Source organism: Manacus vitellinus, unplaced genomic scaffold (assembly GCF_001715985.3).
Source record: "Manacus vitellinus isolate BGI_N305 unplaced genomic scaffold, ASM171598v3 scaffold_49_pilon, whole genome shotgun sequence".
Classification (NCBI taxonomy): domain Eukaryota; kingdom Metazoa; phylum Chordata; class Aves; order Passeriformes; family Pipridae; genus Manacus; species Manacus vitellinus.
In genome coordinates this window covers 1,479,862-1,496,280 of record NW_021940603.1, presented here as the reverse complement: position 1 = coordinate 1,496,280, position 16,419 = coordinate 1,479,862, and the positions used below count along the sequence as shown (strand labels likewise).

The 16,419-nt window shown below is 62.3% G+C and overlaps 2 protein-coding genes across 2 annotated transcripts; one reads left to right on the top strand and one right to left on the bottom strand.

The window, feature by feature from the left end:
* Window positions 1–707: 707 nt before the first annotated feature.
* PFKL (phosphofructokinase, liver type) lies at window positions 708–6,299 on the bottom strand. Its single transcript, XM_029962659.1, has 21 exons — window positions 6,228–6,299; window positions 6,057–6,134; window positions 5,779–5,968; window positions 5,429–5,594; window positions 5,300–5,344; window positions 5,110–5,218; window positions 4,720–4,815; window positions 4,536–4,628; window positions 4,117–4,242; window positions 3,964–4,028; window positions 3,743–3,806; window positions 3,509–3,655; window positions 3,358–3,428; window positions 3,184–3,271; window positions 2,907–3,059; window positions 2,650–2,814; window positions 2,423–2,484; window positions 1,988–2,099; window positions 1,808–1,907; window positions 1,594–1,699; window positions 708–1,508 (listed from the first exon to the last, which is right to left on the bottom strand). Exons 1-21 carry the CDS (start codon window positions 6,297–6,299, stop codon window positions 1,361–1,363), a joined length of 2,256 nt encoding a protein of 751 aa, XP_029818519.1. The 3' UTR covers window positions 708–1,360.
* Window positions 6,300–9,069: 2,770 nt separating this feature from the next.
* Window positions 9,070–11,347, top strand: PROCR (protein C receptor). The gene is made up of 4 exons (XM_018079999.3): window positions 9,070–9,124; window positions 9,246–9,482; window positions 10,368–10,634; window positions 10,717–11,347. Exons 1-4 carry the CDS (start codon window positions 9,070–9,072, stop codon window positions 10,827–10,829), a joined length of 672 nt encoding a protein of 223 aa, XP_017935488.3. The 3' UTR covers window positions 10,830–11,347.
* The last annotated feature ends 5,072 nt before the right edge of the window (window positions 11,348–16,419 follow it).

The following is a 16,419-nucleotide window of genomic DNA, read 5'->3' as shown; positions in this document are numbered from 1 at the left end:
AGAGAGAAGGATGTTGTAGGGGACCATGTCCAAGGCTTCACAGCAATCCAGATAAATGACTTTATAATCCATATAAATGTCCTCTGTAGCCTTTCCCTTGTCCACTGATGGAATCACTCCACCACAGAAGGCCAGGGGGCGAATCAGGGGGAACTTTCACTTGGGGACAGCTCCGTGGGGAGGACAAAACAACAGCATGTTTGACTCAAAAGCCTGTGATGCATCCTGGTGCTGGCGCTGTCCTGGAGGCTGCAGCCGTCAGCTGGAAGCCCCAGGAGGAAAGTGTCCTGGGAAAGGGGCTCCATGGAGCTGTCTGGAATGGCTGAACACGCGGAGCGTGGCCAGACCGGCACGTTTGGCAGGAGCCCTGAGAAAGTGCCTCAGCAAACGCACTCAGCGCCTCCATAAATCACTTGGGCACGTCCTTTGAAGGTGGGAACGGAGTGATTTTCCTCTGGAATTGCAAAGCCTGCCCGCAGAGGATGCTGACCTTGCCCCTACCGCGGCCCGGACAGCAAGAAGCCGCCCGCAGTCCCACTCTCCCAGGCTTTGAGGATGTGCAAAGCCAGGAAACCTCCTGGCCTGGCTTTAATCCGGCTTGGGAAAACCATCTGGCTTTCCCGGCAGGGACTGTCCCCCCCATCCCACCCCCAGCCCTGCCATCCTCCCTCCCCCTTGGTGCTCAATGACCACTCCAGGCAGGCAGGTTTGGCTCCAGCAGGTTTTATCTCTAGAGGAGGAGGAGCAGCACCACGAGCAGTGCAGGATCCGGGGTCACAGAGCAGCGGTGAGATGACGGACACGGCACCCGGGGCCGCGCGGTGACGTCGCAGCCAAGCGTCATGCAAGGGGGAGAGGGGCTCGCCGGGACCCCGCGCTCAGCCCTCCTGACACCCCACAGGGATGGAGCTTTCCTGGGGCTCAGGGGCAGCCCCAAGCCCCGGGGAGCAGCTCCAGCCCCTCTGGGATGGCACTGCACCCTCCTCACCCCCCTCCCGCACGCGGGGCAGGCGAACACAAAGCAGCAGCAGGGGTTGGCTCAGGCGGTCAGGCCGCTGGACAAGGACTTAAAATACCCCATGATTAAATAATAATAAACTATTAAGGGAAGATCAAGGGTCTGGGCTGTGCAGCTGGGCTCAAGCAACACCTCCCTTCTGCACCTGCACAGGGACCAGACACCGCACCAGTGATTTGGGGCAGGACTGTGCCGTTCTGGGAGCTGGCACCAGGCTCTGCCTGCTTTGAGGGGTCGGTGGCAAAGCTACAGGGCTACTGAGAACGGGGGGATGCAGCGCTCCCCGAGCAGCACTGGGGGGGGCAGAGGACATGGTGGGGGCTGTGGTTGGGGCTGGTGGCACTAGAAGCCCTTCTCGATGCTGAGGGTGCGGCGGGTGACGTGCTCCATCTGCCCCGAGATGTACTCGGTGAGGCTGATCTGGTAGTTGGCGAGCATCTTCAGCATCAGCCGCAGGTTCAGCCACCACTGCTCCTGGGGCAGCCTGTGCCTGCACGGGGGGACACGGCTCTAGAGGGGACAGCCCGGGAATGTCCCCCTGGGAACTGGTGAACCGCCAGGGCACGGGCACTTACTCAAAATCCGTGACTTTCTTGAGCTCTGTCACAGGGCTGAAGGCCACCACCTTCTTCCGGAGCCCGATTACGCAGGCAGAGTCCCCCGAGTTGGCAAACACACGCCCTGGGAGGGGACATGGCTGACCTTGGCCACCTCGCCGGGAGCTGAGCTCGGAGCAGCAGCCACCAGCCTCCCCCACGCCCACCATGGGACCCCCAGCCCTTGGCTCACCCTTGCTGTAGACTTGCTGCAGCTTCTCCGACATCCACAGCACCGCCTTCACTCCCAGTTTGGTCCCATAGTTGCGGTCAAAGGGGGTCGGGGCTCCCCCCTGGGGACAGAGAAATGGGGCTGTCACGCCTGTCCAGCCCACGGGGACAGCGGTGGCCCACATTGCCCTGTCCCCTGTACCTGCTGGAGGTGGCCCAGGACATTAATCCTGCAGTCGAAGATGCCTTTGCCCTCGGAGGAGTAGAGGTTGTAGAGGAACTCGGTGGTGTAGTGCTCGTGGCACTTTTCATTGCTGGGGGTCACAGGGAATGGGTTGGGGGGGCTGCTCCTTACTCTGCCATTCCCTGTGCTCCCCACAACACCTTTCTTGGCTGCTTTGTTCTCCCTGAGGCCCAGAGCCCTGGCCTGTGTGCCCAGGGGGACCCTGGGGCCAGGGTGGGGACAGCTGTGGAGGCATCCCATGCAGGACTGTCCCCACGGCCGAGTGTGCCCACTGTGTCAAACCTCACAGTGCCCAGGGGCCCTCTCTGGCCACGGGAAGGACTCAGCTCCGGCCTCGCTCCCCGCCACGGGGCTGGGCTTTGCAGTGACTGTCCCCAAAGGTCCCCAACTCACCGCAGCACCAGCCCTCTCTGGATATCTGTCTTCATTTTGTCAGTCAGGTGCTCCACATTGGCCTGCAAGATGAACACCAGGATGCTGTCCCAGGTCCCTCTGGTCCCCTCTGCCGGACCGAGGCACCACCACCATCAACCCTTAGCCATGCTCCTCCAGCTCCTGCCCTGCCCTGCAGCCCTCCCTTCCCCGACTTTCCTTCTTCTTTCAGCCAGGAAGCCGCTCACCTTCAGGTCGTGGATGGTGAAGGGGTCTTCGTAGACGTAGGCGGCGTCGGCGCCCACGGCGATGCCGGTGACAGTCGACAGGTACCCGCAGTAGCCGCCCATGGTCTCCACGATGAACACGCGGCGCTTGGTGCCCGAGGCCGACTGCTTGATGCGGTCACAGCTCTGCACCAGGAGGAGGGGGGGGGTCACATTGGGAAAACCCACCTCTGCCTCCCAGGGCTGGGAGGTGAGCTGCTCCCCGGCCCGGCCCTCACCTCCATGGCCGCGTTGACGGCCGTGTCGGAGCCCAGGCTGAAGTCGGTGCCAGGCACGTTGTTGCTGATGGTGGCGGGGATGACGCACATGACGATGCAGAGCTCCTCGTACTGCCCGCGCGCCTCCACCAGCTGCAGCACCCCCTCGTACGCCTGCGAGCAGGGACGGGGAGATGCCAGCCCCGCAGCCAGCCCCACCTCCCAAAAGCATTCCTTTGGGATGCCCACAGCCCACCACCCTGGCCCCCAGGAGCCAGGGCTGAGGGTCCCCCCGCACCTCAAACCCGCCGATGACCAGCAGCCCCTGGATGTTGAACTTCCGCACGTTCTCCACGATCTTTTCCATGCAGGTCCTTGGCAGTGTCCTGGTGGGGGGGGGGGGAGGAGAGACCGTGGGTGAGGACAGGGTGTCACCTCCCCTACACCCCCCGTCTCCCAGGGCTGCACTCACCGCTTGGTGCCCAGCATGGACCCGCCGCGTCCCAGCCATCCTGCCACGTCGTGCCAGCCCACCTCGCGGATCTGCGGGCGGGATTGGGGGTGGGAAGGGCACCCCATCACCCCCATCCAAGCCCAAACCCACCCCCTGGGACACCCCTTACCTGCCCCTTGGCCAGGCCCTCGAAGCCGTCGCTCACCACGTAGATGGTGTGTCCCTGGCAGATGCTGATGCGCACGGCCGAGCGCACGGCCGCGTTCATGCCGGCGGCGGGGGCTCCCACGTTCAGGATGGCCATGCTGAAGGGGCTCTGCGGGGACAGGGAGGGGCACAGCACATCCATGCGTGTCCCCAAGGTTGGGGGTGGTGTTCCCTGATGCTCCTCATCTCCCCTCACCTTCTCCTGCGCCGGCTTCTGGTGTGCCAGCAGCTTGTAGATGTTCCAGTTGTTCTCGAAGCTCCTGCAAGGACACGGTGAGGTGTCCCCAAGGCATGTTTGGACCCTGGGGTGGGGTGGGGGGAACACCCTTCTGGCTGTGGGAGCCAGCGGTTTCCCAACAAGGAGAAGTCCCCATCCCATAGGGATGTCTGCCTCGATCCCCAATCCCTGCTGCTCACCCCCCACGGAGTTGGATGGCCTCCTCAAACCTCTTCTCATCCATGGCCTTCTGCACATCCTTCGTCTTGGGGGCAAGGCAGAGACACAGCACTGTGACACCCACACCTGTGGGGTGGGGAGTGGGACTCCCACGCCGATGCCCCGGTACTCACCACCTGGACACACTCCATGAGTGGTAGCCGCACCGACTGGTTCCCGGAGAGGCTCACCACGCACGCCGGCGTGTCCGGCGTGGCCTCCAGCAGCGCCATCACCGCCTCCATTCCCATCTTGCTGCTCTGCAAAGGGACAGGGGCACCTGTGACACCGGGGCCACCGGACCAGCTGGGTGGGATGCTGGAAACCACAGGCTTGGAAACCATGCAGCTGCCGATTCACAGCTGGAGAGATGATGGTTTGACTCAAAACCCCATGAATTCCGCAGAAAACGATGGAGAACGGGCACATGGCTCTGCCTGGCACAGCAGGGCTGAGCCCATCAAGCTTCATCCCAGCTGGCAAGTCCTTTTCCACGGGCAGAGGGGTGGCAGGAGCGGGGCTCCCCCTCTCCCTGTCCTCCCCCGGGACCTACCAGCACGCGGTCGAAGGCCGAGGGGGTCCCTCCGCGCTGCACGTGGCCGAGGACAGTGACGCGCGTGTCGAAGCCCAAGCGCTGCACCACCAGCTGCAGGGGAGAGGGGGTGTCATGCCGAGGACCCGCCGGGGACCCACCGGTCCCTGTGGGCACCGGAGCAGGTGGCAGAGAGGGCACTCACGTCCTTCACGTAGTTGGAGGTGATGGGTTTCCCGCTGCGGTCGATGGCGCCCTCGGCGATGATGATGATGTTGAGCCGTGACCCTCGGCTGCGCGTCTGGCACGAGGGGAGAGAACTGAAACTCCCGGTGGCCGTGTCCCAGCACCCTCCCCTCCCCGCCGGAGGCAGCTGCCCCGGGGGGGGCTCAGGTCACGGCAGCCGAGCCCGCCAGCGCGCCCCTGGCACGCGAGGGCTGGATTTGCGCTCGGCTGAGTGCCCCGGTCACAGGACAATGGCGGCGGCTCCCGAAGCTTCGCGGGGGCCGGGCACTGGCCTGAGGCTCAGCCCAGGCTCCTGAGGGGAATCTCCGTGGGGAAACAGGAGACAGGACTGTAGGAGACACCCCCTCACCTCCCCCAGCCTCTCGCACATGAGGTCCTCCCAGCCGTCCTCCGGAGGGGATTCAGGGATGAAGAGCCAGTCAGCGCCTGAGGCCAGGCCGGACACCAGCGCCAGGTACCTGGGGGGACACGGTGGTGGCAGCCCTGAGACATGACATCCCACATCCCATCCCACTGATGGGCTTCCTTCAGGGCCTTACCCACAGTGGCGACCCATCACCTCCAGCACGAACGTCCGCTGGTGGCTGCAAGGACACAGGTGGGAGGATAAGGATGGTGTTGATGCCGGGGGGGAGGCCCAGCACCCCCCCAGCGCCCGCCCCGCTCACCTCTGCGCCGTGGTGGTGATGGCGTCGATGACCTCCATGATGCGGTGCAGGGCCGAGTCGGTGCCGATGGTCATGTCGGTGCCGCAGAAGTCGTTGTCGATGGAGCCCACCAGCCCCACGATGTTCAGGCGGCAGTTCTGCCGCGCCACCTCCTCGCTGATCTGCCCTGGGGGGGGTCACAGCCACCACACCGGTTATTCTGGGGTGCTCACATCCCCCCCGTCACCAGTGGAGCAGTGTGGGAGCCCAGCCCTCCTCGGGGTCACAGCGATGGGGTGAACCTCCAGATCCCAACCCCGCTCCGACGCCTTCTGTGCCCACCCGGGGGCTTTGGGAGGGGGTTCACCCACCGTCTCGGACCAGCTCGTCCAGCAGCCCGGCCCACTCGGAGCGGAAGATGTCAGCGCCGGTGAGGCTGCCGTCGCCGCCGATGACGCACAGGTTGGTGATGCCGTGCTCCACCAGGTTGCGGGCGGCGCGGAGCCGCCCCGCGCGCGTCGTGAAGGCCTTGCAGCGGGCGCTGCCGATCACCGTCCCGCCCTGGGGGCACAACGGGGGCACACGGCTCGTCACCCGGACTTGGGGAGCTGGGATCGGGGGGTCCCACGGCCCCACCGGTGACCCTCACCAGCTGGATGATGTTGGAGACGCTGAGCCAGTTGGCTTGCTTGATGTTGTCACCCCCCTCCACCAGCCCCTCGTAGCCCTGCGGAGAAGAGCAGGGTGGAGGTGAGGGGTACCCTGGCACAGGGGGGTGGGTGCCCCCCACACATGACAGGGAGCAGGGGGGTATCCCAACCTCATAGATGAGGAACACCTTGGCTCCCACGTATATCCCCATGCGGGTGACAGCTCGGACGGCGGCGTTCATCCCTGGAAAAGCGAAATGTGACCTGGGACGTTCCGTGGGATCCTGTGCCCCACGGGGGGTGGGATCCTGTAGGTGACCCCAAGGGGTCCCCTCGACTAGGGTGAACCTCGTGGGACCCTGAGCCCCAGAGGAGATCAGATCCTGTAGGTGACCCTGAGGTGTCCCCTAGAGTGAGTGGGACCCACGTGGGCTGAGACCGGGCAAACTCCACTCACGGGTGGGAGCTGTGGATGAGCAACCGGCCGGGACCGAGTTGCTTATCGGGGAAAAGACACTCTCCCCTCCGTGAGGCTCGCCCCGCGGGCCCGCGCCTTGTCCCAGGGGTGATGGGGACGGGGAAGCTCCGCGGGCGGGACGCACCGACCCTCCCCCGTGGGGGCACAAGGGACGGGGGTGTCCCATCCCCGCGCCCCGGGGCGCAGCGCGGGCCGCGGTCCCGCGGACTCTGGCCCCGGGCGGTCACGGACAGGACACGGGCACGGACACGGGCAGCGGACACGCGGGGAGGCCGCGGCGGCCTCCCCCCCCCGGGCCGAGCCCCCCGCCCGCGGGCGCACTTGCGGCGTGCGCCGCCGCTGGTGAGGACGGCGATTGGCCATCCCGGCCCCCGCATCCGGCAGCCGCTCGCAGCAATCCGCGCCGCCATCGCTGCGCTCCGCGCACCGCAACGCCGCCAACCGCGCCCGCCCCGGGACCGCACGGACCGCGGACTAGCGCCCGGACCGCCCGCGGGACAACGCAAGGGACGCGGACTACGCCCCGATGGGGGACACCGCAGGGAACGGGACACGCCCAGGAACACGCCCCGGGACACGCACGGAGCAGGGACACGCCCCGGGACACGCCCCGGGACACGCCCCATCGCCCGGAGCGGCAGGCAGGGTGACACGTATCGCGACATAGTGCGCCATGTCGTGGCGGACCGTGGGGACATCCCGCGCCACCCCATCCTGTGTGAGATTCGTCCCAGAGTTCTGAGGGAACTGGCGGACGGAGCTGCCAAGCCACGCTCCAGGTTATTGGAAAAGCCGTGGCAGGTGAAGTCCCAGGTGACTGGGAAAAGTGAAACGTTGTTCCCGTCTTTAAAACGGGTGGAAAGGAGGAGCCTGGGAGCTTCCCGTCAGCCTCTGTGCCTGGGAAGGTCATGGAACCGACCCTCCTGGAAGCTCTGCTGAGACACAGGGAGGACAGGGATTCGGGACAGCCAGCACGGCTTCACCAGGGGCACGTCCTGCCTGACCAACCCGATGGTCTTCTGTGGTGGAGTGACTCCATCAGTGGACAAGGGAAAGGCTACAGAGGACATTTATATGGATTATAAAGTAATTTATCTGGATTGCTGTGAAGCCTTGGACATGGTCCCCCACAACATCCTTCTCTCTCCACTGGGGAGAGAAGGATTCAATGGATGGACTGTCAGATGGACAAGGAAGTGGTTGGATGGTCCCATCCAGAGGGTCGTGGTCAGTGGCTCAGGGTCCCAGTGGACACCAGTGGGCAGTGGGGGGCCCTGGGGGTCTGTGCTGGGACCAGTGTTATTTAATCTGTGCATTAATGAGGCAGAGGATGGATCAGGGGCACCCTCAGCAGCTTTGCAGGTGACCCCGAGCTGAGGGTGCAGGGACACAGCTGGGGGACGGGGCCATCCAGAGGGACCTGGACAGGCTCCAGAAGTGGCCCTTGGGAATCTCCTGAGGTTTAACAAGGCCAAGGGCTGGTGCTGCAGCTGGGTCGGGCAGCCCCGGGATCACTCCAGGCTGGGGATGAGCAGATGGAGCAGCCCTGGGAGAAGGGCCTGGGGGGCTGGTGGGGGAGAGGCTGGACATGGCCCGGCCCAGAACCCCCCGTGCCCTGGGCTGATCCCCCAGCGTGGGCAGCAGGGCAGGGGGGGATTGTGCCCCTCTGCCCCTCAGGGGAGACCCCCCTGCAGAGCTGCTCCAGCCCTGGGGAACAGCACAGGGAGAACATGGAGCTGCTGGAGAGAGTCCAGAGGAGGCCCCAAGGTGGTCAGAGGGCTGGAGCAGCTCTGCTGAGAGGAAAGGCTGGAGAGTTGGGATTGTTCAGCCTGGAGAGGAGAAGCTCTGGGGTGACCTGATTGTGGCCTTGCAGTGGCTGAAGGAGCTACAAAAAAGATGAAGAGAGACTATTTCCAAGGGTCTGGAGTGAGAGGAGAAGGGGGAATGGCTCCCCACTGCCAGAGGGCAGGGTTAGGTGCGATATTGGGAAGAAATTCTTCTGTGTGAGGGAATCCCCACCCCTCAGCTTAGCTCCCCCGAGTGTCACCCCCTTCCAGGGAGGGGGGTCCTGGTGCTGGATGCCCACTTCAGGCCTGGTGGGTGTGAGGCTGCTCCCTCCATCCCTCCCCCATTCCCTGGGAATGGTCCCCATCACCGTGTCCCCACTGGTCTCCCAGGGGAGCAGGATGGACCCTGCCCTGCCAAGGGATGGGGAAACTGAGGCAGGCACTGGCTGCTCGCCCAATTCCCTCTGTCCCGAGGTGATTTGGAGCCTCATCCCGCATCCCGGGGCGCTGCAGTGCCCGGCATGTCCGGCAGGGAAGGGGTGCGGGTGGGTCGGGTGAGGAAATGGGAGAGACCTGGCTGGAGTCCCGCTCTCCTCCTCCCACAGCCCCACCTCCCCGGCCGGCTTAACATCCCATGGGCCAGCCCGGGGCCACCATTCCGTGCCCACCGCTGTCCCCACGCCGAACTCCCGGCCGGGCCAGTCTCGGGGCCACCGTTGCCGTCCCCATCCCGTGCCCGTCCCCGCGATGCTGCGGCTGCTGCTGCTCTGCGGGGCCCTGGGCTGCGGGGCGGAGCAGGCAGGTAAGGCAGGGCAACGGGGGCGAGAGCTCGGGTTGGCGGCGGGGACACGGGGGCTGCAGGGGTGGGCGCGGGGCTCGCGGGGGGACGGGGCGGGTGCGTGATGTCCCCACGTGTCCCGCAGCCCCGCTCACCTTCACCATGGTGCACTACACCCGCGTCTTCGAAGGCAATTGCCTCTTCTGGGGGAACGCCAGCCTGGACGGGCGGCTCAGCCACGTGCTGGAGGGGCACAATGTCACCCAGGTGCTGCCGCTGGAGCCGCCCCACGCCTGGGCCCAGCGGCAGAGGGACGTGACCACCTACCTCAGCACCTTCAGCAACCTGGTGAAGCTCTTCAACAAGGAGAGACCCATGGACTGTGAGTGCGGGGGGCACTGGGGTGGGGGAGACCCCCCTGCGCTGCCAGGGCACGGGGATGGCTCTGCAGGGACAGGTGGGCAGAGGGGTGGGGACGTGGCCATGTGCAAAACCTCTCTGTGGGCAAAGGGAGCCCTTCTGTGGAGCCGGGAATTTCTCATCCAGAGCCTGCCCTGGGAACGGGGTGATGCTCAACCTGCTTCTGCTCCTCAGGAAAAGGGCTGGGACTGCAGCTGGGGGGGATAGTGAGGTGTAGGCACCCTGCCTGCATCCCACCTGTATCCCACCTGCACTCTGCCTGCATCCTGCCTTCTTACTGCCTGCTTCTTGTCTTCATCCTACCTGTATCCTACCTGCACCCTGTCTGTGACCGGCTTGCTTTCTGCCTACTCCCTGCCTGCTCCCTGCCAGCATCCCACAGCTTTCCAGGAGCAATGGGATGCTGCTGGTGACGGTTTCGTGCTCCTGCACCTCTCCACAAGCCCAGATTCCTCTGCTGCTCCTGCCCAGGCTGTGCTTCACCTTCCTTTTCTTCCTTACCCCCAAACCTGTTCCTCCCCAGCTCCACATTTCTGTACCTGCTCCTTGGGGAGCCCTGTGTCACCACGGGGGCTCTGGTGTGACACCCCCACATCCTGGTGTCCCCCTGCTCCCTGGGTGCATCCATCCAGGAGAGCAATGAGTGCCCCGAAACCCTCTCATCTCCGTAAAACTGGATCTGTGCTGTTGGGAGATAAGGGAGGGAAAATAATCCCGGCCACTGGAAAAGCCTCTGAGGGGGAGCAGAGCGGTGGGTGGGTCGGCTGTTGCAGGGCTGAGGCCGTGAGAGCTCAGGGCACGGTTTGGGTGGGACCTGGTGACCCCGTCTGTCCCTCTGTCCCCACAGACACCCAGAGGCTCTGCTGCCACCTCGGCTGCCGCCTCTTCCCCAACGGCACATCCCACAGCTTCTACGAGGTGACCCTCAACGGGACGGCCTTCCTGAGCTTCCACGTCCCCAACGCCACCTGGCAGCGGCGCTGGCCCGGCCAGCACCGGGTGGCCGCCTTTGCCAAGACGGAGCTGATGAAGTACCCCATAACCACCCAGCACCTGCAGCACTTCCTCAACACCACCTGTGTCAGCATCCTGCAGGCTCAGAGCGCCGGGACAGGTCTGGGCTGGGGCCTGGGATGGGGACAGGGACGTGGTGGGGTGACCCTGGTCGTCACCTCCGTCCTTCTCGGCTCTTGCAGGAAAACTCAGCGTGCGGTCGCGCGCTCCGCTGGTGCTGGGGCTGATCCTGGGGACCCTCTGCTTGCTGGGCATGGCCGTGGGGATCTTCTGGTGCACGGGAGGGAGCTGCTAACGGAGCTGGCAGCTGTCCTGCGTCACCCCATGGACACAGGGGATGGACCCATCATCTCCCTGTGGATCCATCATCTCCCTGTGGAGGCAGAGAATGGACCCATCACCTCCCCATGGATCCATCATCACCCTGTGGAGGCAGGGGACAGACCCATCACCTCCCCGTGGACATAGCAAGGGATGGATCCATCATCTTCCCATGGATCCAGCATCACCCTGGGGAGGCAGGGGCTGGATCCATCATCACTCCGTGAATCCGTTGACCAAGCTGCTCCCCCACAAGGGATGCACGTCCCCAGAGCCATGGGCTTTGCTCCCAAAGGACACCAGTGGCTTCCCTGCCCTGTCCCAGCTGGACTGATGCCCCCAGCAGCCTCTGCCCCAGGGATGCTCCCCACGCTGGGCTGGCACAGTGTACTGAGACTCCACAGAAACACGCCTGGCACGGATGGAAAAATGGGGAAGAGGGGGGTGGTGGGGAAACCAGCAGGAAAAACAGCCAGGGAATGGTTAAAAGAATGGAGTTAAACCCTCATCTATCCCTGTTCCAGAGGAGTGGAGAGAGGATGTCACACCTTGTGTAATAAAAGCACCCATCAACTCCCACCACACCTTTGGCTGCTCTCATTCCCCTCAGCAGCCCTGTTGGGGGCTGTGGATCCATCATGGATCCATCACAGGCTGTGGATCCATCACAGATCCATCATGGATCCATCACAGGCTGTGGCTGCTGGTGCCAGTCCCGGTGTCTGACCCTGGGCTGTGCACTGAGTTTTCCAGGCCTCTGGAAAGAGGCTGTTGGTGTTTGCTGGAGGGGTTTGCAGCTCCTGAGCTCATTTCAACCTTCCCCCGGCTTTGGTTTGACTCAAGTCACTTTCCCACTGTTTTTCATTCCAAGGCCAAGCACAGACAGCTGTGAGGGCCAGTTTTCCACAGTCCAAGTCCCAGCTAAAAACTCCTCTTGACTGTTTAAACTTTGGTTGTATCAATAATAAATTCTTGGCTGCGTTTCCCTTTCACCCAAAGGAAGATTTTGAGCTCTCCTGCTCATCTCCACCTCTCCAAGCACAGGAAGGGCTGGAGATGAGCCAGGAGCTGGCTGGGGACAGTGGTGGAGGGGACAGTGCAGGAGAGAGGAGCTCTCCTGCATTAACTTCCAGCTCTTTCCTTTCTAAACACCCTGTGAGCAAGAAAGGGTGGGATGGGGGAAGAGGGGAAAAGAGATGTGGGACAGAGGGGATGGGGAGATGACCCTGGGAGTTGTCCTCTAGCAGGGATGGAGAAGGAGGTGTCCCAAGCCCACACCTCATCACCCTGGCCCACGGCCATCCCTGAAGCAGCCCCCGCCTCCCCAGGCTCCGGGGGCAGGGACTGGTGTGTTCCCCACCCTGCGGAGGCTCCGAGAGGCCAGAGAATCCAAAACAACAGGGCTGAGGCACGTGAGCATCATCGCCTTTGGCAGGAGCTGTGCTGAGGGACAAGCACTGCCTGTCCCTGCCACGGGCATCCAGGGGTTCTGAAGGTCACACACAGTGGGTTTGCTCCCCATGGAGGGATAAAATCCCTTCCAGTCGGGGGAAACAGCCACATTCCCGGCTCTGCTTTGGCTTTCGGACTTGGGGCATCTCTGCTGCCTGCACGTGTTGCACCATGGTCCCCAAGAGCCGGAGGGATTCTCATTCCCAGTCCCCCCCTCCCTGGGCTGCAGCTCCTTGCTCGGGCTGGGATTGCAGAGGGCGGATCCTGTGGGATCCCCGTTGGATAGCCGGGAGGGCACCCAGGGCAGACCCAGGCTGGAGAAACCAGGGAGGTCTGGAATAGCAGGTCTTGTTTTGCTTTTTGCTTCTGAAATGCGTCATCTTTTGGACAGATGAGGAAGCCTCCACTTGGAGCAGCTCTGGAAAAGCCTCTTTCCTGCTCACAAGCCCCCCGTGTGTGTTGGTTGCAGCAGGAGAGCGCTCCAGGACGGAGCCGACTCCGCTGCTGGTCTGGAGTTCCCACAGGGGATGGGGCAGCACCTGGCAGGGGGAACCCCCAAAACTGCAGGACCCTGGGGAACCGCCTCACCTCGATCCGTGTCCAGGGGCAATGCATCCAAACCTTCCACCCCCATCCCTTCCACCAGCACTGGCGTCCCACAGGGACGTGGTGACCAACTGCAGAGGGGTTGTGGTGGCAGCACCCACTCCCAGCACACTGTAACCCCAAACTTTCTCCTCCTCATCCCAAACCTCCCAAAATTTCTCTTCCTCACCCCAAAACCCGCAATTGCCTCATGGCAGGGCCACCAAGGTTGTGGCAAGCTGGGGATGTGTGACCTGGCTGCCCCAGAACTGGGAGCTGGGCTTCTGTTCTGTCACTCTTCCAACAGGGATCAGCTCCCTGGCAGCTGGCAGCCACATGCGTGGCCCATCCTTTCCCAAATTTGGCCGTTCTTCCGCCCCGGATCCCAGCTCGGGACAATGTGTCGCCGCGGATCCCGTCAGCCGTGGGGGTTTTTCCATTTGCTCCTCGGGGGTTTTTCGGGTCCTGGTTTGTTCTGTACACAAACCCCTGGCAGCTTTCACCAGCCCCCGGAGTGAAGCATCCCGGTTTTCCGCAGGGATTGCCAGGCAAGGCTTTGTTTTCCACGCATGGTTTCCATCACTCCGCTATCGCTGCCTTGGATAAGGGCTCAGATAAGACCTTGATCCCTGATCCCTGCTCCAGTCAGACCAGTGACACCATGCCCACGTGCCAGGAAAGAGCTTTTCCCTTCGTCTCCAGCCCATGGGAGACTTGGATGGGGTGGGAAGGTCTCCCCCCACCCCCACATTCCCTTTTGGACATCAGCTCCCTCTGCAAGGTCGGCACCTCCATCCATGTCCTTCAGGAGCCTTCGTGCCCCAGAGCCAAAGGACTGGATGGCTCCAGGAGCTGCCCAAACCTCCTGTGCCTGCTGAGGTGGGGAGGGGGAGAAAAGTGGGGCTGATGGGATCCATCTGGAAGGAGGAAGGAATTATCCCTGTAAACACCTCTTACGCACTCGGAGCCTGCACTGGTGTCATTGTGGCTTTTCTGGACTAAACAAACCACGTCCTTCCAAATTCCTGGAGGTCACAGTGTCACAGCCCCAGATGTTTGAATTCTGGGCTTTGGGACACCCTTGTTAACCCCCAGGGGCTGCATTGGGGTGAGGGGATCCGCTTTTTTGGGGGGGATGGAGGCTGTTTGGGATCTGCTTTCTAGCAGCCTCCTGCTCCCACATGGAAGCGAGCGGCTCCCTGGAAATACAGCAGAGGAAAGGGCTGTGCTGGCCAGTCCCTCCTGGCAGGGCGGATGGGTGCCCATCTCTGCCCTCTTCCCTTCCTGCTCGCTTCCCAGGTGAGCTGTAGGATGCAGGAGAAAGCTGGCCAGGAGCAGGGATGCGCAGGTGGCAGCCGGGATGAAGGCAGCGGGATCCCACCCATCCCGCCACACCTCCAGGCCCACGGGCTGTCCTCTCCCTGGGCAATCCAGTGGCAGGGGAGCTGGGATGGGGGCTGCTAGCTCGGGTTCTGGTGAGGAATCATGGCCTCACTTTCCCTTCCCAGCTGGAGGCTCCCATGGCAATCCCAGGTGCCCTCAGAGCAATGTTCTCCTGGCACCAGCCCCCTCTCCCTCCTGCCCTCCCTGCTGGCTCCGGAGCAGGAAGGTTCAGACACAGATGACTCAAAAATAACACGATTTTTCTTTGGAAGAACCCAAGCCTTTCTGAGCTGTACTTCCAGAAAAGTTCTCATAGGGAAATGACTGTTTGGGAGCACTTCCCAAACACTTCCTGGACTTGGAAGCCTCTGCGTGGCTGAAGCCAAATGGAAGCAAACTCCCACCCCTCAGGATTCCCACACCGAGGGCTGAAGCTCCTTGGAGCAGCCCCAAAACCTCAGCACCTGGTCTGGGATGGGGAATGTGGCTTTAGGTGCAGCCAGCCAGGCTGTGGAGGGAGAGGAGACACGGATAAGGCTGCAGGGCATGATGGAAAAGTAGATCCGAGCCCTGTTTTCGCCCCCATCATCAACCTGCTATGGAATCTTCATTCCATCTGCTCCTTCTCCTCCCCTGGGATGGGAGGGATCTATCCAAAGGGTGGGAACCCAGCGCTGATGGAGGTGATGACATCTAAAATCCAGCCGGTGGTGAGGCCCTGGAGGTGATGAAAACCATTCCCTTCAGGAATAAACCAGGATCCCATTTCAGCCAGGCCTCCCCAAAGCAGCACAGGAACATGTTCCAAGGAAAAGTGTTTTCCTAGAAGAACTAGGAAAAACACACCTCTGTCTGAGCCCTCCCAATCCTCACCTTTACAAGGATCCAGGGTAAAAGAGGACCAGGAAATTAGGGTTTATTTGGTCCAGTCTGGGAACAGCATTGCTTAGAAAGGGCTGGAAATCCAGGCTGTGTGTGACAGAATTCCCAGCTCGGAGATTCGCACTATCCGGATCCTTGTTTGGTCCCTGACCAAGATGGGAACACATAAACCCCCCGGGAAGCATTTATAAGCATAAAAGATCCAGAAACCTGTGGAAATGTTTGAGCAAGCACTGCTGCTGCTGCTGGGAAAAAGCATGGAAGCCCTGGAAGCTTTGTCTGGAGGTGGGAAAGGCGAAGGACACCCCCCCACAGTGGGAGGGAAAGGATGGAAGGAAGCAGGGTTGCCTGCTTGGAATTTGGGCCTTTTTTTCCTGTTTTCCTCCTTGCTGCTGTACAATTCAGGGCTCTGCAGCCATTGTTGAGCTCCCCGAGGAGTCCAGCCCCACAATGCCATAAAAACAAACCACAGGAAGGAAAGGGATTAGCAGGGAAAGGAAAAGCAGCAGCAGGAACAAGGAGCCAGGCCCAAAATAAACCCACTGGCTGCTGCTGGGGGTGCAGGTAGGAAAGGTTACACCTTCTCCAGGGGGAAGCTGGGACTCTGGAGCGAAATCCCAGCTTTTTGGGTTCGTTGCTAAAGGTGAGCAATGGCAGCAGGGTTGCAAGGGGCTGGAATAACGGGAATCAGCCCCACGCACAGGGATACGGGAAGGAATTTCTTTGAAATCGGAGGTTTCCTAGAAATCTGAACTGAGGGGAGACTGCAGCACCTGGAAAAGGCTGGGCAGCCGTGGGCAGAGGGAGCAGCCTCAGCTGGGAATACAGCTTATCCTCAGGGATTTTGAGGAAGACCAGCAGGGAGTCCAAGGGTTTGGCATCACGGGCTTGTCTCAGCCCGCTGGGCTCTGCCAAGGCAAATGGACAAAGGATCCAACAGGAAAACTTCCCAGTGCCGCAGCTTCCGCTGCGTAAGCTCCTGCTGGAGCCCCGGGCTGGGTGGGACGGGGCTGGATCCAGGGCAGCAGGGACACAGGGGCTGGGCTGAGCTGTTCCCACCTCACCGAGCTCTTCCAGCTCCCAGTAAGGAAAATAAACAACAAACCGAAAACAAAACAACCTGGAGGCTCCACCTGCTGCTCCCCAGCTCACAGTTCCGTCTGGAGGCAAACCAGATCCCATCCACTTCCCCAGAAAGGGAATGGGGGGTAAGGCAGCAGCTGGGAGGATCCCACTTTCCAGCCCCCAAGAGCCCTGAGGGA

What these genes read in the sequence shown, in the direction of transcription:
- PROCR (XM_018079999.3), top strand. Translation starts at nt 9,070, where the DNA reads ATGCTGCGGCTGCTGCTGCTCTGCGGGGCCCTGGGCTGCGGGGCGGAG. An exon ending in CTGCGGGGCGGAGCAGGCAG is followed by an intron (nt 9,125 to 9,245) that starts GTAAGGCAGGGC and finishes CGTGTCCCGCAG; the next exon opens with CCCCGCTCACCTTCACCATG. An exon ending in CAAGGAGAGACCCATGGACT is followed by an intron (nt 9,483 to 10,367) that starts GTGAGTGCGGGG and finishes CTGTCCCCACAG; the next exon opens with ACACCCAGAGGCTCTGCTGC.
- PFKL (XM_029962659.1), bottom strand. Translation starts at nt 6,299, where the DNA reads ATGAACGCCGCCGTCCGAGCTGTCACCCGCATGGGGATATACGTGGGA. An exon ending in GGACGAGCTGGTCCGAGACG is followed by an intron (nt 5,595 to 5,778) that starts GTGGGTGAACCC and finishes GACCCCCCCCAG; the next exon opens with GGCAGATCAGCGAGGAGGTG. An exon ending in TCCTGGGCCACCTCCAGCAG is followed by an intron (nt 1,908 to 1,987) that starts GTACAGGGGACA and finishes CTCTGTCCCCAG; the next exon opens with GGGGGAGCCCCGACCCCCTT.